Source organism: Muscardinus avellanarius (assembly GCF_963383645.1).
Source record: "Muscardinus avellanarius genome assembly, chromosome: 3".
NCBI classification, from domain to species: Eukaryota; Metazoa; Chordata; class Mammalia; order Rodentia; family Gliridae; genus Muscardinus; species Muscardinus avellanarius.
In genome coordinates, this window is record NC_137788.1 from 96115381 (window position 1) to 96138121 (window position 22741).

General features: G+C 41.2%; 1 protein-coding gene across 1 annotated transcript in view; it reads left to right on the plus strand.

The window, feature by feature from the left end:
- NTNG1 (netrin G1) overlaps window positions 1-22741 on the plus strand; it is a gene marked incomplete at both ends in the record, with an annotated part of 365829 nt that overhangs the window by 254609 nt on the left and 88479 nt on the right. Inside the window, one exon of the mRNA XM_080691481.1 lies at window positions 19529-19701. Coding sequence (XP_080547607.1) covers window positions 19529-19701 — 173 coding nt within the window. The remainder of the gene's footprint in view (window positions 1-19528; window positions 19702-22741) is intronic.

Here is a 22741-nt window from a genome sequence, read left to right on the forward strand (position 1 = left end):
GCATCATACCACTTCTGATGTAGTATTAAAAAAAAAAAAAAAGCCAGGCGTGATGGCGCACGCTTGTAATCCCAGCATTTGGGAGGCTGAGACCAGACGATCACGGTTCACCGATAGCCTCACCTACTTAGTGAGGCCCTTGACTACTCAGTGAGACCCTATTTCAAAATACAGAATAAAAAATAAGGGGTGTAGCCAGGCATGGTGGCGCACGCTTGTAATCCCTACGCTTGGGAGTCAGAGACAGGAAGATCGTGCAGGTTCGAAGCCAGCAGCGCTGGCTTAAGAGACCCTGTTTCCAAATTTAAATATAAAATAGGTCTAGGAGTGTAGCCTGGAAGTAAAAGGGTTTCCAGGAACCCCAGTACCACCAAAAAATAAATTTAAAAAATAAGGGGTGTAGCTTGGAGCTAGATGCCCCTGGGTTCCATCCCCAATACCACACACACACAAAAAAAGACAATAGTATATTTCCATTTCTCCTCTCTTATCCTTTTATGTTTTTGTCTTAATACCTTTAAATAATAAGAAAAAATCTTATATATTTACCCACATAGCTACCATTTCCAGTACTCTTCATTTTGTGTGTGCACGTAAAGACAGATTTCCATCTGTTACCATCTTTCTTCTGCCGGAGGACTTCCTTTCACATTTCCTGAGTGTATGTCTGCTAGGGATGAATTCTTTCAGCTTTTGTATATCTGAAAATGTCTTCATTTTGCTTCATTTTTGAGAGATAATTTGCCTAGTTTAGAACTGCCACTTTCATTACTTAAGATTTTGCTTCCCTGTCTTTTCAGATGAGTTATTAGAGAAATCTCTATGTAACGTGTCTTTTATTATCTCACTGCTTTTAAGATGGGGCATTGTGTTTATGATGTGTTTGGTGTAATTTTTTCATGTTTCTTATACTTGAGGTTCATCACATTTCATATATTTGGTAAAAATCAGAATATTTTTGGTAATTCTTTCTTCAGATAGTCATTCAGCATACCCTGCTCTTTCTCCTCCATTGACATATCTAATTATGCATCCTAGCTCACCTTGAAGTCGGCTTGCATTGCGCTGACACTCTTCCCACTTTTTAAAAGTCTTGTTTCTCTTCTCTTTGTGTCTTATGTTAAATGCTTTCCATGGCTATAACTTCACCCATCTTTTCTTCTAACTCCATCTAGAATTCTATTTTCTTTTTTCTTGAGTTTCTGATTTGTTTTACCCTTACTTTATAGGACGTGGAGACTTTAACCTGGTTGTTGATTATTGATGTATTTTCTAGGGTGAAATTTGTTGGGTGAATCCTTGCCTTTCTTTTTCTCAACCTCCAGGCTTCTCTTGCTAATCTCCAACTCCAGCCCAGCACAAGTCAGCTCTCCTTCCTGCCCCACTCTTTATTCGTGCTTGTAGCTCTATTCAGGCTGAATTATCTGAGTAATGCCTTTTCTTAAGTACACACAGCCTCTGCCCATAATCATGGCTGAGCAGCAGAGCCTCAGTCAGAACAGCTATACTTGGAGCTTCCTCTGACCCCCAGTGCTCTTTCACAGATTAATCAAACTCTTTGTCACATGCTTGTTTTCCCCAGTGGTAAGCACATGCTTCCCTAAAAACAGGTTGCTACATTTCACAACACTGGATGGAAGGCTGGGAGTATTGAAGTATTATGCCGAGAGTGAGCACTGGTTTAAAGGCCTCCTGTGGTGGAAAGGGTGAAAGAAGGCTTTCCATGACCACCGCTTGGAATTCCAGCCACCACCACTCTCAGAGTCCAGGCTCCCCGCTTCCTGGCTCCAGAGACAGAAGAAAGACTACCCTGATCTCCCTCAGCACACCTGATGTCCTGCCTAGGATAATTGTCAGGGAAATATTCCATACTTTCAAGAAAAATTCTCACTCCCATCAAGAGAGCAGCCCAACCTCCTGGCCCGTGTGTAAACAATTGCTTCATTCAGCCGTATAACTCTTCAAGTCTCTCTCACCCTTCATATCATCACCTTCAAGGTACCAAAATCCAGCTGCAGTGGTGTGCGCCATGCTCGGTACGGTGCTTCTTCATCACGTCTTCTCCAACAAAGGCCAAAGAGACCAGATCATCACCCTCCTGTGTCACGCGCTCTTCTGATTTCCTATAAGCAAATGCTTGGACAAACAATGTACATATTTCCCCAGGGCAAGTAAGCATTTGCAAGCCCAGTGCAACATGAACTATGATTTACTGAGATAGTTCCTTGGAGATAGTTACACCTGCAAACAATACACCAATTTACATAGCTAGCCAAAGGCTTATTTTCTCAAACTGAAGCATCTGCTTCCAGGCCACAGGATTAGGGCTTTCCCAAAGAGTAGATAGGTATTTGTATTATACCTCATGAAGGGAAAGTTCACCAAAGTGTGGTTTCCTAAACTGAGGTCACTTTTGTCCCACAGATAAACGCCATTGTCAGTGTTTCTATCTCCCAAGTGATGGTTTTGTGGTTTAAATTAATATTAAGACACTTTTCTTAACCAAACGCATATCTTCCATTTAATGTAAATACTTCTTTTTAAAAAGAGAATGAAAATGACATTATTTTGAAGGCTTATAATGTGGAAGCTGCAGCTCAAGGAAATTAAACACCATGCCCTAAAGTGGCACGCTTCTTAAGCAGCGCAATAACCTCATGAAGCTTCCCCGGGTTCCTGGGCAGCTCTGGTGTCAGCCACAGAAGCACGTCCTCCTCCCAGCTCAGCACACTGCCAGTGACCCTGGAGAATGTTTCTGATGAGGTGAAAAGCCGAGGGCAGAGCTGAGGAGAAGATGTATCCAGAGAGACAGCCAGGTGATTGCTTTAGGGGAAAGAGCCCTTTCCAAAGAAATGATCAGCATGCAAAATCAGGACCAAACATTCCAAAGCAAATTATCAGCAAATAATTGATACCAGGATGGACGCAGGTTAATCCTGAAGATTCAAGTCTGGGGCATATGGGGGTGGGGGAACAGGACAGCCTTGGAATAGATTCACAGCTCGCAAGGTTAGCCTATTGTGCAGAGCAGGAGAGCAGCGCTGGGTGCTGAACCGATGTCAGGGCTGAAAGAAGAATAACAGGCAGAGAAAACAGGGAGAAGTGGGGAAGAAAGCCCCTGGGACACGTTCACCAGTCAGGACAGACTAGAGACAGAAAGCTTGGTCTGGCAGACCCAGAGTGCCTTGACGGCTTTAAATCCCCAAGGACACCCACAGAAGCACCTGTTCTCCCTGGCTGTCTGGCGGGCTGCGGGGCCAGCCTACCTGCCGACAGGGTCCTGACACCAATCAACGGTGACCACACCATCCCGCATAGGAAATGGAGGACACTGTCAGGCAGATTCACAGGCAGCCTTGTATCTTATTCTTTGTCATAAAGCTCTGTGTTTACCAGTGCATTAAATATAACCCTGCGATAGAAAATCCTCATTTCCATGCTTGAAATACATTATCTAACGGCATATCTATTTGACTTTTACTACATTCCTTTCATTTCTCTAAGTGAGGTAATTGACCTTTACTTTGCTACCCCATGGATTAAAAGGCTACACCACACTCTGCATTTGATATTTCCCAGGCCTGCAGGAGAGGCAATTTCCATTTGCTTTTGTTGAGGGGCTGCTCTTCGGGTGAGCCCTCAAGTGAAGGGAAATCTCAAGGCCCGGGACAGCATTGTGGATGTTATTGTCAGCATCTGAAGTGGCTTTTATTAGAAAAAGCACGGGTCACTTCATTCCTATGGCCATTTCTATGGAATCCTAAAGACCTCGAGTCTGTTAGACTTCCAGAACCTCCTGCCTTAGTTTCAGCTGATGTATCCCTACTCCCCAAAGGCCTGGGATCGATAGCCTTCTTCAGATTTTGTTTAAGCACATCAGAGTTTAAAACTGTGTCCAAACTACACAGTTTGTATGCAGTGTAAGTGGAAGATCCCACAATTCCTGTCAACCAGCTGCACCCAGAGCCTTTCATTTGACGATTTAGCTCTACCATTATATTGAATTTTGAATTCCACAAGTCAAGAATTTGGAAGCCTTGCCTGTCTCTGGTATCCCGTTAGTACTCCTTACCACAACCGAAACGATGACAGGAATCACCAGGTGTGGTGGCATCTGCCTGTAATCCCAATGCTTGAGAGGCTGAGGCAGAGAGAGTACAGATTTGAGAACAGCTTCTGTAACTTAGAAAGGCTATGAAGAGCCTAGTGAGACCCTGTTTCAAAAAAATCTTTTTTTCAAGAAGCCCTGGGAGTACAGCTTGGAGGTAGAATGCCCCTGAGTTCAATCCCCAGCACCACACACACACACACACACACACACACACACACAGACACACAGGCAAGAAAATGAAGACAACAATAATAAGGATGGTGACAGTAATAGCAAACACCTTCTGTGTGCCAGGCCTGTTTTCAAATGTTTCACAGATAATAAGTTGTTGATCTTCATAATAATCTTATTAGCCAGTTTTACAGACAAGGAAACTAAGGTCCACAGAAAGTAAGTAACCTTCTGAAGTTTAACTGGCTAGTAAGTGATATAACCAGAATTCAAGTTGAAGCATTTTAGACTTGGGCAACAGAACACCTGAATACAAGTTTTGATCTTGATACATTTGGAAAAGTTGTATATATAATGAGGATATTTCCCTAACTACCACCACATTTCTAGAGTGTTCTTAGGCTTGATCCGTTAGCTTCTGAGTGTTCACAGTTTCTTTCCAACACCCTCAGAGGGGTTCAGGAAGCAGCGAAGCCTTATTACATAAAGAAAATTCTCTCCCACACTCCCTACTAAAGGTTCCAGGCTAATGGGTATTGGGAACATGATACTCCTGCGGAGACTCATGGCTGATGGATAAAGTCTTTGACCTAACACTTCCTGGACAAATAGTGTCCTCCCTGCAGTTCGTCTTGCAGTCTATTGACTCTTCTCTGGCTCTTTCCTATGGGTCTCTCAAAGACAAGGACTTGGTACAAACAGTATATATGGGAAATAATTCCGGAAATCACTATGAGCAAGTGGGGGGGGGGAGCAGGAAGGGAAGTCAGGACAGGTGCTGTTCTCAGAGCCACCTCCCTCAATCCTCTCTAGATTTTTGAGGATAGTTCCTGGGAAGATATTTCACCTCTAGCTGGTTCAACATGTTGGCCAATCACCAAGCACACTGAGGCAAGAGGGAGGAACCCAGAAAGCTGGCTGGAGGAGACGAATCACAGTGCCCTTCAACAAGGGACACAGAAAAATTCACGAGAAGTGATGGTTTTGATGTAAAGTTTTTATTTTTTTCATGTACAAAACCCTATTTTATTCTCTTTCTCTTCCATCAATGGATGTGTGTGTGTGTGTGTGTGTGTGTGTGTGTGTGTGTGTGTGTGTGTTACTGGATTCTTCTACCTCTGGGCTACATCCCAAGCCCCATTATTTATTTTTTGTTTTTTAGTTGGAAACAAGGTCTAAATTGCTGACTTTCTCACTAAGTAGCTGAGGCTGCCCAAACCTGTGATCCTCCTGTCTCAGCCTCCCAAATACTGGGATTATAGGTGTGTGCCACCACACCTGGCTCATCAGTGAATTTTGATAACCAGTTAAAATTTAAGTGGAAATCATTGGCGGTTAAAAGCAGGTCAAAAATATCTCAGTTTTGCCGGGCGTGGTGGCGCACGCTTATAATCCCAGCATTCGGGAGGCTGAGAACAGAGGATCGCGGCTCGTGGACAGCCTCAGCTATTTAGTGAGGCCCTCCATAACTTAATGAGACTGTTTCAAAATAAAGAATAAAAAATAGGGCAGGAAGTGTAGCTCAGAGGTTGAATGCTCCTGGGTTTCATCCCCAGACACACACACACACACACACACACACACACACACAAGATCTCAGTTTTTACACACTTGGAGAAAGAAAGTTGCCTTATTTTGTTTAACTTTGCTGGTAGACAGAGGGCTGAGAGGAAGACGTGAGAAGAACTAGGCCTTTATGTTTCCATATTTAAACAAGTTTGGCCTCACATCCCATTCCATGTAAACTCTCTTGGGCTCAGGTGTTTTGCTTTATCTGTAAAATGGGGAACATGAAACCCGGTTGCCTCTCACAAAGTTGCTGTATTGGTGAAATAAAATACTATTAGGAAAATGTACTCTGACAAGTGCACATTTAAACATAGAATAAATTCAGTGTGCTAGCTAATTTATTCTTGCTCTTTTCATTGTTGTTGCTATGAGTTCTCTAATCCTGCATTTCCACATTTCTATCATAAGGGAATGGAATTAGATAATTCCAATAAACAGTTATTTGCTTTGGTAGTGGGATTGAACACAGAGACATTGGACCTCTGAGCTACCTCCCCAACCCTTTTTATTTTGAAACAGGGTCTCACTAAGTTGCTGAGGTTCGTCTAGAAAGACTAAACAAATTGATTGACTGAGTTTGACTTTTTTTTGCTAGCCTCCAAAACTGAAAGTTGTAAAATTCTATCACCTGAACCACTTGGCATGAATGAGGAAGCATGGCCCAAAAGTTTTGTTACCAAAGAAGGAAGAAAGCACTTGGAACCTGCAGACAGTATGTATGCTCACTACACATTAGACATGTCCTGTATGTGGGGCCAGTCGAGGAGTCAGTGTGGAGCATTTGTCAAACATGGACCCCTCTTTAAATTTCAAAGCAACTGGCCCCAGAATGTCAGCCCAGCCCAGCTTCCCGTCAGTGTAGCAAAACACATAAGAAAATTAACTTACACAGAAAAACAGGTTTGTGTTGGCCCAAAATTTAGAAGATTCTAATCCAAAATCAACTGGCCTTATTGGCAAAAAGTAAGTGCAAGAACAAAACAGTTATCCTTTTTGACCAGAAGCAAAAAAGAGAGAGTGAGGGGTCAGGGTCCTTCTAGCCCCCTGAGAGCATGTCCCCAGTGACTTGCGAGCTTCTCAATGGGCCCTAGTTTCTGAAGGTTCTTATTTCTTATTATTTTTTGCTTTTTCTTGTAGTACTAGAGATGGAAGCCAGGGGCACTCTCCCTTCAAGCTACACTCCAAGCCCTATTTTTTATTCTTTATTTTGAAACAGGGTCTCACTGAGTTGCAAAGGGCCTCACTAAGTAGCTGAGGCTGTCCGCGAACCATGATCTTCCTGTCTCAGCCTCCCAAATTACAAGCGTGCGCCACCGGCTCTACCTACTTCTAAGAGCACCAGCCTGGTGACCAAGAGCTCAATATACAAGCCTTTGGGGATCATTTAAAACCTGAACTATAGCACCCACCAAAAGTGAATCAGCTAGGTAGACATTAAGCCGAGGTCTCTTGATCATATATCACTTAACTCTAAATAGGACCTCGATCTGTATTACATTATTTTGCATTTTTCATTAAAACATTATCACACATTTGGTACAGAACCCCCTTCTCAATGTTTCGCTATACAGAAAGACTGTGTGTGTTAACAATGAGTATGACTCTGCAGATAAATCCAGTAGTTACTCTCTGGTTATTTTTTCGTGGCTAGATTCTATCTCCTGGATCCTTTCAGAATACATTGCTATTCTTCATTCTATGTTCAGAGTTCTTTGTGTTTCGGCTTTAGAGCTTTTGTTCCTGATCTTAAGTGGCACAGTTTGGGTCATTGGTCTTAGCAAGTAGAATCAGGCTCCTTTGGTGGGTACAGGGTTTTCTTTCTCTTTTTATTTTTCCTCTCTCTTTTTGTATTTTCTTGCTCTATATTTAAAACTTCAACTCTTCCAAAACTCTTGCAATTCTCCAACTTCACAACTCTTCCAAAAGTAGGCCACCGAGTAAGGAGGAAAGAAACCATGGCTTTGCTAAGGTGCACTCTTCTCTATTGGATATTATTTCATTTTTCAGGAAAAGGAGAATTAGAAGAAAGCTATTTCCCTCAATTTTCCATACCACCCATGGGAATCTAATTCAATTTCCTCTCAAATCTTGTAGTAAAGAGTGAAAGTGTAGAATAAGGTTGCTGTAGTGGAATACTATTCTGTTATGCAGGTTTGACTTTTCAGACTTCCTAGTCATAGAGCTATTTATTTTGCTTGCTCCATTTTTAAGCAGACACTAATAAAATCATCTGGAGAAATAAACTCTCTTTAAGTGGACAAGTGTGCATACTTAAGAACTATCCAAACCTGATAAATTTAATGGATAAGGGAATGCTCACTGTCAGATAGTTCTCAGCCCGCTAGCCAGAGCCCAGCTACCATCTTATGCTTTGAAAAATTCAAAAGAACATTATGTTTATTCCTGCCTTCTTTTCCTCTTATTCCAGTTTCCTCTAGAAAAGGGGAAAATTGTATTTTTTAACTCAAGGAAATGTATAAAAAATCAAATTGGAAATAAAAATCTAGATAAAAGGGATATTTCACTTATATGGTTCTATAAAGGAAGAAAATAGAAGTGTCGTATAGCAGTTGATGACCACAGACCACCGAATTAATAACATATGTGAAAAATAGCTTGGCTATAGCAAAAATCTTTATAGCCGGGCATGTTTGGTGCATGCCTATGATCCAGGTATTTGAGAGGCTGAGACTAGTATTAGAGGTTCACACCAACCTGAGCAACTTAGGCGCTCTGCAATTGAGTGAGACCCTATTTCAAAATTTATAAAAATAAAATAGGACTGGGGGTATAGCTCAGAGGTATAATGCCCCTGGGTTCAATCCTCAGTACCACACACACACAAAAAAATTGTTATAATTTTGAGGACTATTCCACGTAGTCTTCATAGCAACTCCACATTGCAGGTATTAGTCATCCACTGGTACACCTGAGAAAACTAAGACTCAGGTGAGGAGCGCAGCAGATTCCTTGAACTTAGGTCTCTCTTTCTCCAGATTCCAAGCAGTTAACACCACACTGTCCTATCTCCCTGATAGAATTTGACTACTCTAATAATCTATATTTCTGGGACTGGGGAGTCCTAAATTTTGTTTTTCAAAAAGACTTAAAATCAGAGAATACCACCTCTGAGCCATTCGTGGTGGCATATGCTTGTAATACCAGCATTTGGGAGGCTGAAACAGGAGGATCTCTTGTTTGCAGCCAGCCTCAGCTACTTAGTGAAGCCCTCTGCGACTTAGTGAGACCCCGTTGCAAAATAAAGAATACAAAATAGGGATGGGAGTGTAGCTTGGAGGTAGAATGCCCCTGGTTTCCATCCCCAGTACCACCAAAAAAAAAAAAAAAAAAAAAAAAAAAAAAGAGTACCACCTCTGTGCATGTATTAAGCATCTGGGTTTATCTGTTAATTGCTAATTGGCCTTAGGTTAGCTTAAATTTGACAACCTCTTTATCCTTCAACATTTAGAACAATTGGTTGTGCAGAGATGAGTAGCAATCTGGATTGCAGGAATTGTCTTGTTATATGCTTTATCCTTCGGAACCCCTTATGTAACCAGATGCCTGTGAGTTTAGTTTGATCACACAGCCCAATCATATCCCTGCACCAACCTCAGACAGTGCATTATCCATAGTTATTCTATTTATAAGCTCCTCTTTTTATTTTATAGTCGTGGTACTCTAGGATCTCTATCTAGCTTGGAAATAGAAAGGGGCTATTTTTAATATTATCTAAAATAACCAGCAGTTTAGTGAATCATGTAATCTGATACTTCACTCCAGGCAAGTTTAGTGTCTCAAGAAGGGCTTAAATGGAACTTTTAGAGAGTTTTTTTTTTTTTTAATGATGGGATATCTAAGGCATTTATTTCCTAAAAAATGAAAGAAGACTTTCTGGTCCTTGTTCCATCAAATTTTGGGGCAAGCCAATTGCCTAATATATTTTTTAAAAGACTGTAAGATCACAGTGTCTGTGAAGAACTGATCAAAATCTTGATTTTTATTTTATACTCCCAGAATAAACTGGGTAGCCATCTATTTCCCTGCTTTCAAGGAAAAATAATCTATACCAATCATTTGGCAGAAATAATTCTCCCAAAAACAAGAAAAGCCCCATGAACTGGGAGCTATGTCAGGAATTCCACATACTTGTAAAAGAATAACCTCAAAAACTATCCTCTTGACTTCAGATAGCCTCTGAGGGTCCCAATGCCCCTCCTAGAGACAGGAATTCAAACACAAGATGGTCCAGACTCTTTGTTGGTCAGTTAGGGTGTGGCTGCTTCCAAAAGATTATGAGCTGGTATCTGTTTTATATTAAACTCTGGGCAATGTATAGTTAATGAAAACATGATCTCCGAAAACTGCTTACCCATAAGAAGCTACCATCAGACTCTGCACTTTCATTACAGAAGGAAGGGTTAGTAACAGGCTGGAAAGTTTGCAGCCCTCTCTTTCCTCATGGGATCAGGATCGGGCCATTTGACATTTGATGATCTGGGCTTTTGTTGTAATAGTGTATTAGCTGTTGTAATGGCTTAATACTAAAGTGAGGTATGATTCTTTGTAATAGCGTAATAATATAAGTGATGATGTTAATAACTTATATTTATTGAGTGCTTTCTATATACCTGTGTTTAGATACAAGTTTAGGTGTGTGTAAGACAACTCAGGTAAACAGTGGTGGATTTTGCTCTCTTTACCCTCTGTGACCCACCTTCTCCTAACTGAAGTGAACACTGTCTGAGGGCCACGGTTCCCTGCAACCCTCAGGTGTAACAATGTATATAAAGCATTTATTACAGTTCCAGGCCTATAATGGTCTTTGATAAGTATTGTCTATTGTGCTAGTCAGATTTCTGTCACTATAACAAAATGCCTGAGGTTATTAACTTACAAGAGAAGAAGTTTATTTTCGCTGGGAATTTTGGAGGTCCTAGTGTGTAATCAAGTATCACAATTGCTTAGTACTTCCAATGAAGCAGCATTTTATGGTGAGAGAGCAATGTGGAAGAGCAATACTGCATACCTCCTGAGCCAGGAAGCAAAAGAACAGCACAGAAGGGGGGCTTCTATCTCCTTTGAGTGCATGCTCCATGATCTAAAGACCTCCCACCAGGCCCTACCTCCTAGAGGTTCCTCTACCACCAGGAGTTATCCAAGCCATAGCAGCTTTATCCCTTCCACCTGGCTCCACTGCTAGTGGTTATCCCTCTGATGGTTTAGGGAAAGTACAACATCATCCATGTAGAGACAACTAAGTGTTATTTCCCAAATTTCCTATATTTTCATGATTAGATACAGAAAATATCATCTCATTTATGATTTATATTCAGTTTTGATCTGTAATTATTCTATGCATATTTTCTATTCCCTGTTCAACAAATTGTGTGTTTTTAGAGATTAAACCTATATGTTATTTATGGTTTTGGGGTACTGGTAGATTGAACCAATTAGCTATACCAATTAGCTATTTATACCAATTAGCTATACCTCCAGCTCCTTTTACATTTTATTTTGTAACAGGGTCTTGCTAGGTTACTGAGGATCTCACTAAAGTGCTAAGGCTGTTCTCAAACTTGGAATCCTCCTATCTCAGCCTCCCAAGTACTAGGTTACAGGTGTGCACTACCGTGCATGGCTGTTATCTTCTTTTTGAATCCCCATGGGATCTCTCAAGGTGCTACCCATAGACTCTCATTAATTTATAATTGCATAATGAATCATTAGTCCCATTCAGTAGTAGTAATCATAGTAATTCTAGAAATAATAATAATAAAATTGAAACTAACATTTATTCTGACTTGCCGTCAGATATTATCCTAAAGGCTTGGTTGTGTTATTTTGTTTGGTCTTCAACAAAGTCCTTTGACATACGTCTATTTGGTGTCCCCAGATCGCAGATGAAGCAACTGGAGCCCAGCCAGGCTTAGGAAGACAGGATGCCCCTCACACCACAGCAGTGGCAGCAGAGCTCCGGAGGCAGGCTGCCCATAGGCAGAATCACCACTCCATCTTGTTCAGGGATTTCTTAGTCCTTTGATATTCAAAAGCACCTTCTGTAATTTCCAATGCCAATCTCACAGGATTACTGTGAAGTTTATACAAAATAATGTGTGGCATATGCAAAGACCTCTTAGCACAATACCAGGTGCTTGAGAGTATTCAGTCAAGGTTAGAACTATTCAGTTGTTTGTTAAGTTATTCATCTGTGGCCTCTCAGCAAGTAAGTGGCAAAAGCAGGATTTGAACTTGGGTTGTCCATTCCAGCGCATACTCTAACTCATAATTTCTATGTTATGTTGGTACAAATCTCCATTTCAAATAATGTGCTGAGGTAGGAACCAGAAATTCAAGTGTTAACGTGAAGAAGGAGGTTAAAGGTGCAGAAGTACACAAGAGGTCTTATATAACTGGTCCCCTGTCTCGAAAGAGATAGAGGAAGCCAACACCTTTTCTAATGTAGCTAATGCCAGTTCAAGGCAGGATCCGGGATCAACCAGTGGCTGACCCTGGCTCGGTAGCGCCTGAGATATGCCTGTTGATGGCAGCGGGAAGGAGGGATTGATGCTCAATGCAGTAAGAAAAGTCATTCATGACCATAATGTTTTAACTTTTTGTGCAAATTATACAAAAGCATCTGACCACAGGAGCACACTGCTAGGGGTCTTCCTCTGAGCCCTGTAAGAGCCCTGAAGCTTCAGCTTCCTTTACTTCACAGTGAATTCTCCCCTGCCAGAAAAGTAGCCAAAGCCCTCGCCTGCCAGGCGGCACACCTGGCCTCACTTCCTGTCTTGCTTCTCAAAGAGCCAGTTTTTCTTCTTGCTCAGTGCCTCTATTTGAAACATTAGTAATAGACTATACAGACCTTTAACTGGCAGGAAATTCTGGCGGATAACACGCTTCCCAGAATAGATATATTAAGTTATAAAGAAAAACCAGGCAGACTGCATGGGTTTTTCTTACCTACTGGCAGGTGGCACAGAACTAAATGTTGGAGCCTTTTTATAAGCAAGATTAAATTGACTCCTGACAGCTGGTCACTAAAATACAGGAAGTACCGACCTGGTTGAAAGCAAGAACACACTGGTGTTGTTTGTTAAGTTTGTATCACAGGACGGAGCTCACTTTTCTCTTTAGTCTATCTCAGTGAAGGCTGTTTGACAGGGTCTGCTGTTTGTCATTTGGGTGCACGAGCAGATCTTCAAGGTACATGCAAGTCAATTAGTTCTCCCTGCCCTGTCTTGGTATGAATTGTGTGTGTGTAAACAGAATTGGTAAATAGGCCAGTCTCCAGAACATCAGATATTTGACTGCTGGTGAGGACTTTTAGGTCTTCACTTGCACCATTCCTCCCCCACCTAACCTGACAGTCGATGTGGGAGCTAGATGGCCGTGGAAATGGATAATGAATCTGTCAGAGACAAGTGAGATGTCACAGAAATCTGCCCTCCACCCATCACAGGCTGGAGGTCACAACACCAAGACTTGAGAGAAATCTCCCAGCAATGTGAAATCCACTTCCTTTTTCCTATTGGAGGAAAAGCCACCCTGGCAAAGGCTTAAAATAAAGTATTTTTGCTTCTGATTAGAATGGGAGGGATGAGAAAGAGCCGAGCAGTTGGAAACAAAGGGGATCTATTTCCAATGCAGGCCAGTGTGATGGTCTCAGGATTCACTTGCATTGCTGAGCACCAGCATGGTACTGTCACAAGACAGCCTCAAAGCTTCACTGGGTCAGCAGAGCCACTGCTGGGGATCTTAAGAGCTCCAGCCAATGCCCAAGCCTTGTTCTCCTCAAATTCAACTAAACCGGGGCAACCATCCTTGCACAAAGAGTTGAAGCTAAAAGGTATACAGAATAGTTATGCTACACAAGAGCTTTGTTGACCTCTCTCTTGAGCTGTGTTCTTTTCCTAGGTCTTTCCGATTTGTTTTAGAATAGCTCTTATGTTAGGTTTCAGCCTTTGGGTGAAATCTCTGGAGTTTAAATTAAATTGGCTTACAAGGTCTCACCAATTTCTTAGAATTTTGCCCGTTATGGGGTTAGTTATGAAACCGACAGTGAGGACGAGCGGCAGTTGTCAGCACACAGCAAGGCATGCTTGACTTAGTATAATGCCTATTAATTCTCTATTATTATTCCACTGCCATGCTAGACACAGTAGAGCATGCACACAGTTTCTGCTTTCAGGTGGTTCAAGTGTCCTAATCATCAGCTACTTTTTGAGCACCTATTGTGTGTCAAGCCCCTTAACACATACTTGGAATGTTGCAGTAAATAGGGCTGATGTGATGGCTGCCACCCAGGAGTTCATGCTGCACTGAGAGGAACAAAAAAAAAGCAATTAAAATACAGCCCGTACGTGCAGCAGAGGTAGCAGTGGCTTCATTATGCAAGTCTCTTTGCCCAGTGTCATAAAAGCATGTAGGAGAGACATCTTGAAGGGTTGGAAAACATTTAAGACAGTTGATCAGCAGATTCATTTTTCTGTCCTGGGATGGAACCCAGGGCCTTTTACATCCCAGACAAGCATTTCTCTACCACTGGGCTATATCCCCGCCCCAGCAGATGTTTTTATAATTTTATTAGTGCATTGCAATTATACAAATAGATTTAATTTGATACAAACATACCTGCATATAAATCTTATGTACTTTCTTTCATAGCCCACCCCACTCTCCTCCCTTCTCCCCACACAGGTTAATGAGCTTGATAGTGACACTTCTTAAACGGCCATAGTAGTGTTATTTGAAGTGTTTCATTTCTCAATCTTTTGTTTCATCTCCCCAACTCCCTCCCTCAATCTTCTTCTACCATTCTATTGGTTTCTCTCCCCATTATTTAGGGTGTCTTGTGTTTCCTATTTTCACTCTAATTACCACTAGAGAGAGAACAGATCATCCTTGACTTTCTGAGATTGGCTGATATTCACTTACTAAAATATTTTCTAGTTCCATCCATTTTCCTGCAAAAGGCTTCTTTTTTTTTTTTCTTTTTTATAGATGAGTAGAACTCCATTGGGTGTAAATGCTACATTTTCTTTATCCATCCATCTGTTGATGGACACATGGGTTGGTTCTATAATTTAGCTATTTTGAATTGTGCTGCCATAAACATAGGTATTCATGTATCACTAGTATTTTGGATTTAATTCTTTTGGAAAGATAGTGTGGAGTGGTATAGCTGGGTTGTATGGTGGTTCCATTCTTGTTTTTTGTTTGTTTGTTTGTTTGGGAACTCCCATACCAACAATCACAGCTGAGAAAATGGTCATTGCTACATGTAAGAAACAGAAATTCCGAAAGCTCAGTGACAAACTGAGTAATCATAGGCTAGATGTGTTAGTAAAGAGAGAAGGAGTTATTCTAGGCAAACCGGGTGAAAGGTACTATAATTATACAATTGACTGAGACAGAAAACACAAAAGTAGGAGTAGACAAGAGAGGAAAGAAAAGGAGTTCAGTGTGAGAATGTTGAGCTTGTGTGTCCAGGGGGATGTTGTTGTTGTTGTTGTTGTTGTTGTTGTTGTTGTTGTTGTTAGGGTTTTTTTTTAATTGTGTGTGTGTGTGTGTGTGTGTGTGTGTGTGTGTGTGTTTAATTGGGGATTGAATGCAGGGTTTTGCATATGCTAGACAAGTACTCTACCACTGAGCTATACCCCAAGCCCTCATTTTATGACACAAAGTCTTGTTGAATTGCCCAAGCTGGCCTTGAAATTGTGATCCTCCCACCTCAACCTCAGGAGTAGCTGGGATTATAGATGTGTGCCATCATGCTTGGCTCCAAGAGGCATTTTGATGAATAAATCTGGAGTCTAGGACAGAGAACCATGATGGAGATACAGAAGAAGGACGTAGCCATGCACTGATCAGTAGTCTTTGCCTGATGATAATGGAAGGAGGGGTTTCTATGGATCTCTATAGATAACGAAGAATCTCTGAATCTTCCAAAATGTTTCCAATTTTTGAACTTGTTTAAATATGTTTATTTGGGGGTTGAGGAGGAAGTAAGGTATCTATAACGTAGAGAAATTTAATGACCACCAAAGGAAAATGAAGGGGCCACCTAGGTAAGAATGCCCAGGGAGAGTGTGGCACAGTGCCGGGCCTGAACCCAAAGAATAGCATGCACAGAGGACAGGCAGAAGAAGAGGCCCCCAACATGAGCTCGTGTGTGTGTCCCCCGGGAAGGGTGCCAGGGGAAAGGGAGCAGCCTGTGGTGCCTACGCCACTGCGGGGTTGAATAAGGCAAAGAAAAGTGCCCATCAGGTTTCCAACAAGGACCATGGGGTGATGTTGGCAGGACTAGCTGTGGCCAGTTGGAAAGAGGGATGACGGATGAGCGATGAGATGACAAGCCCAGGAACCTCAAGAAAGGAGAGAAGACCAGGTACAAGGCAGATAGTCACACACACACTTCCCTGTAGGCAGGAGAGACCTGTGTGAGGAGATTAGAAACATAAAAACACAAAGAGCCTTAAGTCACCAGCCAAACTCAGAGAAGGAATTAGGGAAATCAAAAGAGTAAAGGTCAGGGTGTCTAGAATGATCAGGGTAGATTTTAAGGAAGGGCAAACTGGGCTTGGAGTCATTCACTAATAATCCCAGCTACTCAGGAGGCTGAGCCAGAAGGATCTCAAGTTTGAGCCCTGCATGGAAAACTTAGTGAGGCTTTTCTAAATATATATGTCATATTACATGTCTAAATATATATTTATGTGTTAAATATATATACATACTGGGTGTGGTGGCGCATGCTTGTAATCTCCACTCTTGGGAGGCTGAGACAGGAAGATCGTGCAGGTTCGAAGCCAGCCTCAGCTACTTAGAGAGGCTCTCAGCAACTTAGACCTTATTTCCAAATAAAATATAAAAAAATAGGTCTGGGAGTGTAGCCTGGAGGTAGAAAGCCCCGGGGTTCCACCCCCCAGTACCACCAATAAATAAATAAATTATATATATACACACATAATATACATATGTACATATACATACATATATACATATGCATGTATATGTATATATGTATATATGTATGGAAGAGTTATAAATTGAGTTGAGAGCATTGAGTAATTAACAATCTTCTGAATAAGGCAAAGTAAGCCATTCACTGTAAGAAATCTGAGAAAAAGAATACTAAACCATTTATCTATTCTCCTTCTTATTCAAAGAATATTTTGTCAGCTGATATAATCTTTTTAGAATGTAAATTGCCTGTAACTCAGAGAGTGGCTACAAGTATGGAACTATGAGCAGTTACAAGATATATAATCCAATTTGCAATTACTAGTTGCAGTCTTGGTGTTCACATATGAAGCCAACATATTCTTTGGGGTCACATTGTTCATTTCCTCATTTGGAGTTTTTAACACCAGATCGGGTGCTAAATCAGTATCAGCTGGTGCTTCTATCACTTGGGTTTCAAACATCCTCCATATATATAAACACACCCATAAATAAAGGTGCTAATGTTGAGAAGGAGAAAGATCCTTTAATAAACAATCTAGCACAAGTAACTGCCTGCATATAAGATTGTTATAGGACTTAGCTCATAATTAAACTCTGTCTATTTAACTGAACTATTTTTTTCTCCTGCATTTTTAAGATTGTGAAAATGTTAATTTCCAAAGGTGGTGTTTATATGTCTGTGTTAAATAGGTATTGTTTTAATGGTAGTCTTCCAGCTTGTCACAGTTCATAAATACACAGAAGACAGAGTGTAGCTAGAATTATTATGCATTGCGGTAGACCGTAAGGAAGCTGAGGCTTGGTCCTCTGGGTTGTTTGAGTGAACGTGCACTAATTTAGGAGCCATACCTTCTCATTAATAGAGAGCCTTGCAGCTCTCAGCAAAGGTTTCAGCCACTTCTTTTCTTCCTTGTCATAAGCATGGACCACTGGTCCAATGGTTCATCAAAAGAGAAATTTGGCCATTGTTAATGCAGACGTTATAAACACCAACCTCAGTTGTTAACAGATTTCATGTTCATACCTAAGAATGAGTATTCTGTTATTTTTCCCAGTTCATGACATCTGCCCCAAGGAAAAACAGAAAACACCATATTTATTTTGTTTCTATGAAACTTGAGTTTCAATATTTTTGTCCTTGTTCCTGGAAGAGGTCAAGTTCATTTTATCTCACACACACACACACACACACACACACACACACACACACACACACATACACACACAATTTCAGGTTCTGACTGGCATTTCTTAGTGCTTGAGCCCTGAGCGCTGGTGCCCAAGCCCTCTTTATGTGAACCTTTCTTCCCACATGTGTTCCTCTGGCCTCTCTGGACATGGTCATTCTGTCAGCTTAGGTTTTCCCTTTCTAGAGGGTGCAGCCCATTCGTGGTGTGAGAGGATTTATAACCTGCTGCCTCAACAAATATCAGGTTGGCCTTTGCAATTTTATAGTCAAAGGCTTCGAATGCAGGAATGCATTTCTGTAGAAATTGCATATTCCAGTGTTGCTTCTCATATATCACCCTGTCTTTATTCACAGACAGCAAAGGCAAAGGCTCCACTAATGACTTCAATCCCCTGCCACACACAGGGTTTTATTTTCTAGGATTCTAAGCATCTTTTATTAGAGTCATTTGGCCTGTTTCTTTGAGACTTTTGTGATGACCTTATTTGCTGTGTGGGAAGTCTGAAGTCTGAGGATTACTGTCTCACCCTCCCACCTCCAGGTCAGTGAGAAGCCTTGAAGAGAGAAAAGAAAAGAAAAGAAAAGAAAGGAAAAGAAGAGAAAAGAAAAAGAGAGAGAGAGAGAAAGAAAGAAAAACTCTCCTGATCTGAGGAAATATCTTTTAGAGCCCAAAATGAGAAGGCCTGATTGGGACCTATGAAATAATACCAAATATCAAATTGTTTTAATGTTTACATTTCTTGTTATTTTATTATTATTATTATTATTATTAGTAGTAGTAGTAGTAGTAGTAGTAGTAGTACTGGGGATTGAACCTCAGGGCATTCTTCCTCCAGGCTCTACCCTCAACACTTTTTCTTTTTGAAAGAGTGTATTGCTGAGACTGGCCTCAAAACTGTGCTCCTCCTGTCTCAGCTTTCCTAGCACTGGGATTACAGGCATGCACCATCATACCTGGCTTATTTTAAAAAAAAAAAAAAACAAAGAGAATAATCAGTGGACATGTGGCTTACCCTTGAAAAGTAGCTGGGTGAATGCTTATGGTATAGAAGATTAAACATTGTCATCAATTTTAATAAATTTCTGAAACTAAAAAAAAGAATTTTCCTAGTGATTTCAGGTAAAGAAGATAATATTGCTCTTTCAAACAAGGGGAAATTGCCACAGAGTTGATAATAACACAGAAAACCCAGTCGCTAGTGGCAATGTCTTGGATGCCTGTTGGGAGATGCTGGCTATATAAACACAGCTTCCTGATGAGTGCAGCGGGCGCTGCATTGAACTGACTCATATGAGGTTTCCTCAACGTGTAGTAGGAAGACCAGCTGAAGCACGAGAGCCTCCTCCCCCACAGGCACTGGGTGAAAGAATCTGAGAGCTGGGCCTGCGAATCTACATTTTCCTAGATGCTTCTGCATGGTACTGAAGCATCGCAAGGTTTCAGAGCCACCACCCAAGAGCCAGACCACTAAGACCAACTTGACTGACAGTGAACTCTTTGTCTCTCCTCTGCCTAGGTGCAAGTGTAATCTCCACGCCACCGTGTGTGTGTATGACAACAGCAAGCTGACGTGTGAATGTGAGCACAACACTACAGGTCCAGACTGTGGGAAATGCAAGAAGAACTATCAGGGCCGACCTTGGAGTCCAGGCTCCTATCTCCCCATCCCCAAAGGCACCGCAAATACCTGTGAGTAACTTTGCTCCCTAACACCATGCTCTCTGCACAGTGAGCTGCTAGTTCCTCTCAGTTTTACCTGGGATTGTGATTTTACTCCTCTTATCAGTTGTCCCATTTCTCTTCAAAATACAGCTAAAGTTTTAGCTCCTATTTCACCCTCTATAAGCATGCTTTGGCACTCTAGTCACCTGTTAAATTCACTCTCCTAGAATTCCCATTAGATGTATTGGGAAATAAATGCTTCTTAAAATGCTGGAAGCATTTTATTTTTTAAATGAATCAAGTGGGAGCTGTTTGTTTTATTTCTCCTCCAAATTAATTTTCTATTAAAATAGCAAAAGTCTTGAATACTCTCAATCCTAACTATCCATAGAATATTTCCAGAAGTATGTCGAATGTTTACAATGCCATTTTCCATAATGGGGAACCCATGAGATGCTTGGTCCAGAATTGGAGTTCCTCTCCAACTTTCACTGGGCTCTAACATGGCCCAGTGAAATAATTGGCTTTCCCCAAACTCCAGCAATAGACCCATGCCCACCATGAGTGCTTTGAGTAGAAGCTAACGGGAAAGAAAGAAAAGGACTGTAGGCCTCTGGGTACCACGTTAAGAATAAAGGGGTTTTTCTTTGGTGTGTGTATACATGAAAGAGCACAGGCATTATCTATGCTTGCAGGAGCCATATGAGATGCCTCATTACTGCTCACGTGTATGCCCCACTGGAATCCCTGAATAGCCGAAGGAGATCAGACTCTGACATGCTTGTGGAGAAAAGTGATTATTTTCACAAATAATTTGCCCAGTTCCATGGACAGAATGATTAGCCACCTGCAAAAGCCCTAGGTTAGCCCTCTTTCAAAAGCAGAGGAAGGGCAAGGTTAGTGTATCCCCATGCCACGAGACGTAAGGAGAACAGCAGGACAATGAACAACAGGAGAAAGAGAACTTGAAAAGCCACCAGCTCTGTGCAAGGCTAAGAATGTTATCAGGCACTTCAAAGCGGCAGCTGTGAGAAGCCAAACCTAAAAACTAATATCACAGGAACCAGGACCTTATCGAGTTAAGTGTAAGAGTAATGGACCGAGTAACAAGCCATGAAGTGTGGGGACATGAAATTATGATAAAAATTTTCTGTGAGGCAAAAATTCCTTCAAAATGTTAAAAAAATCTCTTTGTAAGGGTATTCAGTTTCTTTCTTTGTTAAAGTAAAAAAAAAACTGACTTATTGCTCCTAAAATTAATACACGAGAGCTTTGTTGAGCAGAAATGTTTGGGGTTTTTTTTGCAAGATGGTTTTATTAATGGAGATGCTGTGGGCTCTTTGCAACTGTCAAGAGCCATTGACTCATGCACTTGGAAAAGATCTCATAAGGTTATTTATTGCAATACCCCATGGCTAGTTACCTGAGAGACCCTATCACTGCAGTTGTCAAATTTAGTTTTAAAGCTTTCCCAAAATGAAAATGGCTTTGATTTATTTTCAGCATCTACTGCATTCTTTAGTGGGACAGGAGGAAAGAGAAGGAACTTCACAAATGCTTGCCAGGATTCTGGCCCATCCTCAGAGTAGGCCAGCTTGCTAAGGCCATCAGAGAGCCAGCTGGGTGGGCTGCTGTCAAAGGCGTTGGTGTCTATTCTAATAGGACCCTGTTCTTTCACTCATAATTGTGCTTCAAAGAATTTGTCGATTTCAAGACATTTTCACAGAGAAGACCTTCTTGTTTCAGCCAGGCTTTTTTGCTGAAATCTATTTCATGCTATATTCTCTTTAGAAATCACTTAAACGCCTCTAATCCTTTGCATATTGAGGACTACCCAGTCAGTCCCTGCCTCAAGGAATACAACCTCCTTAGATTTGTCTTGTAGGTCAGATTGTTCATCCATCCCCTAGTTTTTCTGGACTTTTGGACTTCTCCACTAAAATAGGAGAGTGACAGATGGGCCTAATGACCATGGGGGTTTGGTTAAATGTATTAAACATTAGTATGGCAGGAATTTGAGGAAGGTTTTAGAAATTATCTACAATGGTCTCTAGTCTTGCAGTGCAAAAACCTTGAAATCAATAAATCGCTGACACATCAGATTTTGCTCTAAGACAACCAAGGCTGGCAATAAGCACTTTAGAGTTTGGTACATGTGTTCCAGGATCAAATCCCCATTACTCCATCTACTAGCTGTGTGACCTTGAAATCAAAACAAATAACAACCCTCTCCAGCACCCTGTTTTCCTTCCATAATGTGAGGATAATGACAGTTCCCATTTCATAGGGATCTTCAGAGGGTTGAATAAGCTAATGCATGAAATACAAATGCATAACACCTGTCAAAACGTAAGTGTTCAAAATAATTTTATTTTAAGACTCTTTTCATAAGGTAGTCTTGCCCATTGGTGGATGGCTTTAATTGTTACAAAAGTCATTTATTAACGTCAGTGTTGAGTATCTCCTAATTTCTAACCATTTTACCTTTTGAAGTATTCTTTGGGCTCTTATTTTGAAGTAGCAAAAGAATTACATTGATCCTGGCTTCGTTGCCTCTCCAGGTTAAGCATCCTCCATCATTCACTTCATTTTGCATGTGATAACATTTTCCTGTATCTCACCTGGTTGCTTTTCCTGGAAATCCTCTAATTCATTAATGTGGTTTTTCAAGACAAGCACAAAGCAGGGGACTTCAGCACTTCTATGATTGTCCTTCCATCTTGGCTTTTTCATACACACACATATAGATCACACACACACACACACACACACACACACACACACACACACATCCTCACATGACTATGGTTGGTGCATTATGAGTCAGTTAACTAGGACGGATTCTTAGGAAATGCCATATTCTAATACCAAATGTCGAACCTAAGAAGTAAAAAGGGCGGGATTGCAGTCTCTAGTCCTGTAGCATCTTCCCCTCGGTAGCCTAGAATGGCACTCATACTGGATAAACTCTAGAGTTAGCAGAATCTCAGGCAGCCAGGAGAACTTTTAGAGAGGAGAGTCAGTTTCTGCCCACCTTTGCAGGTTTCAGCAAGAGAAGTAGGATGCT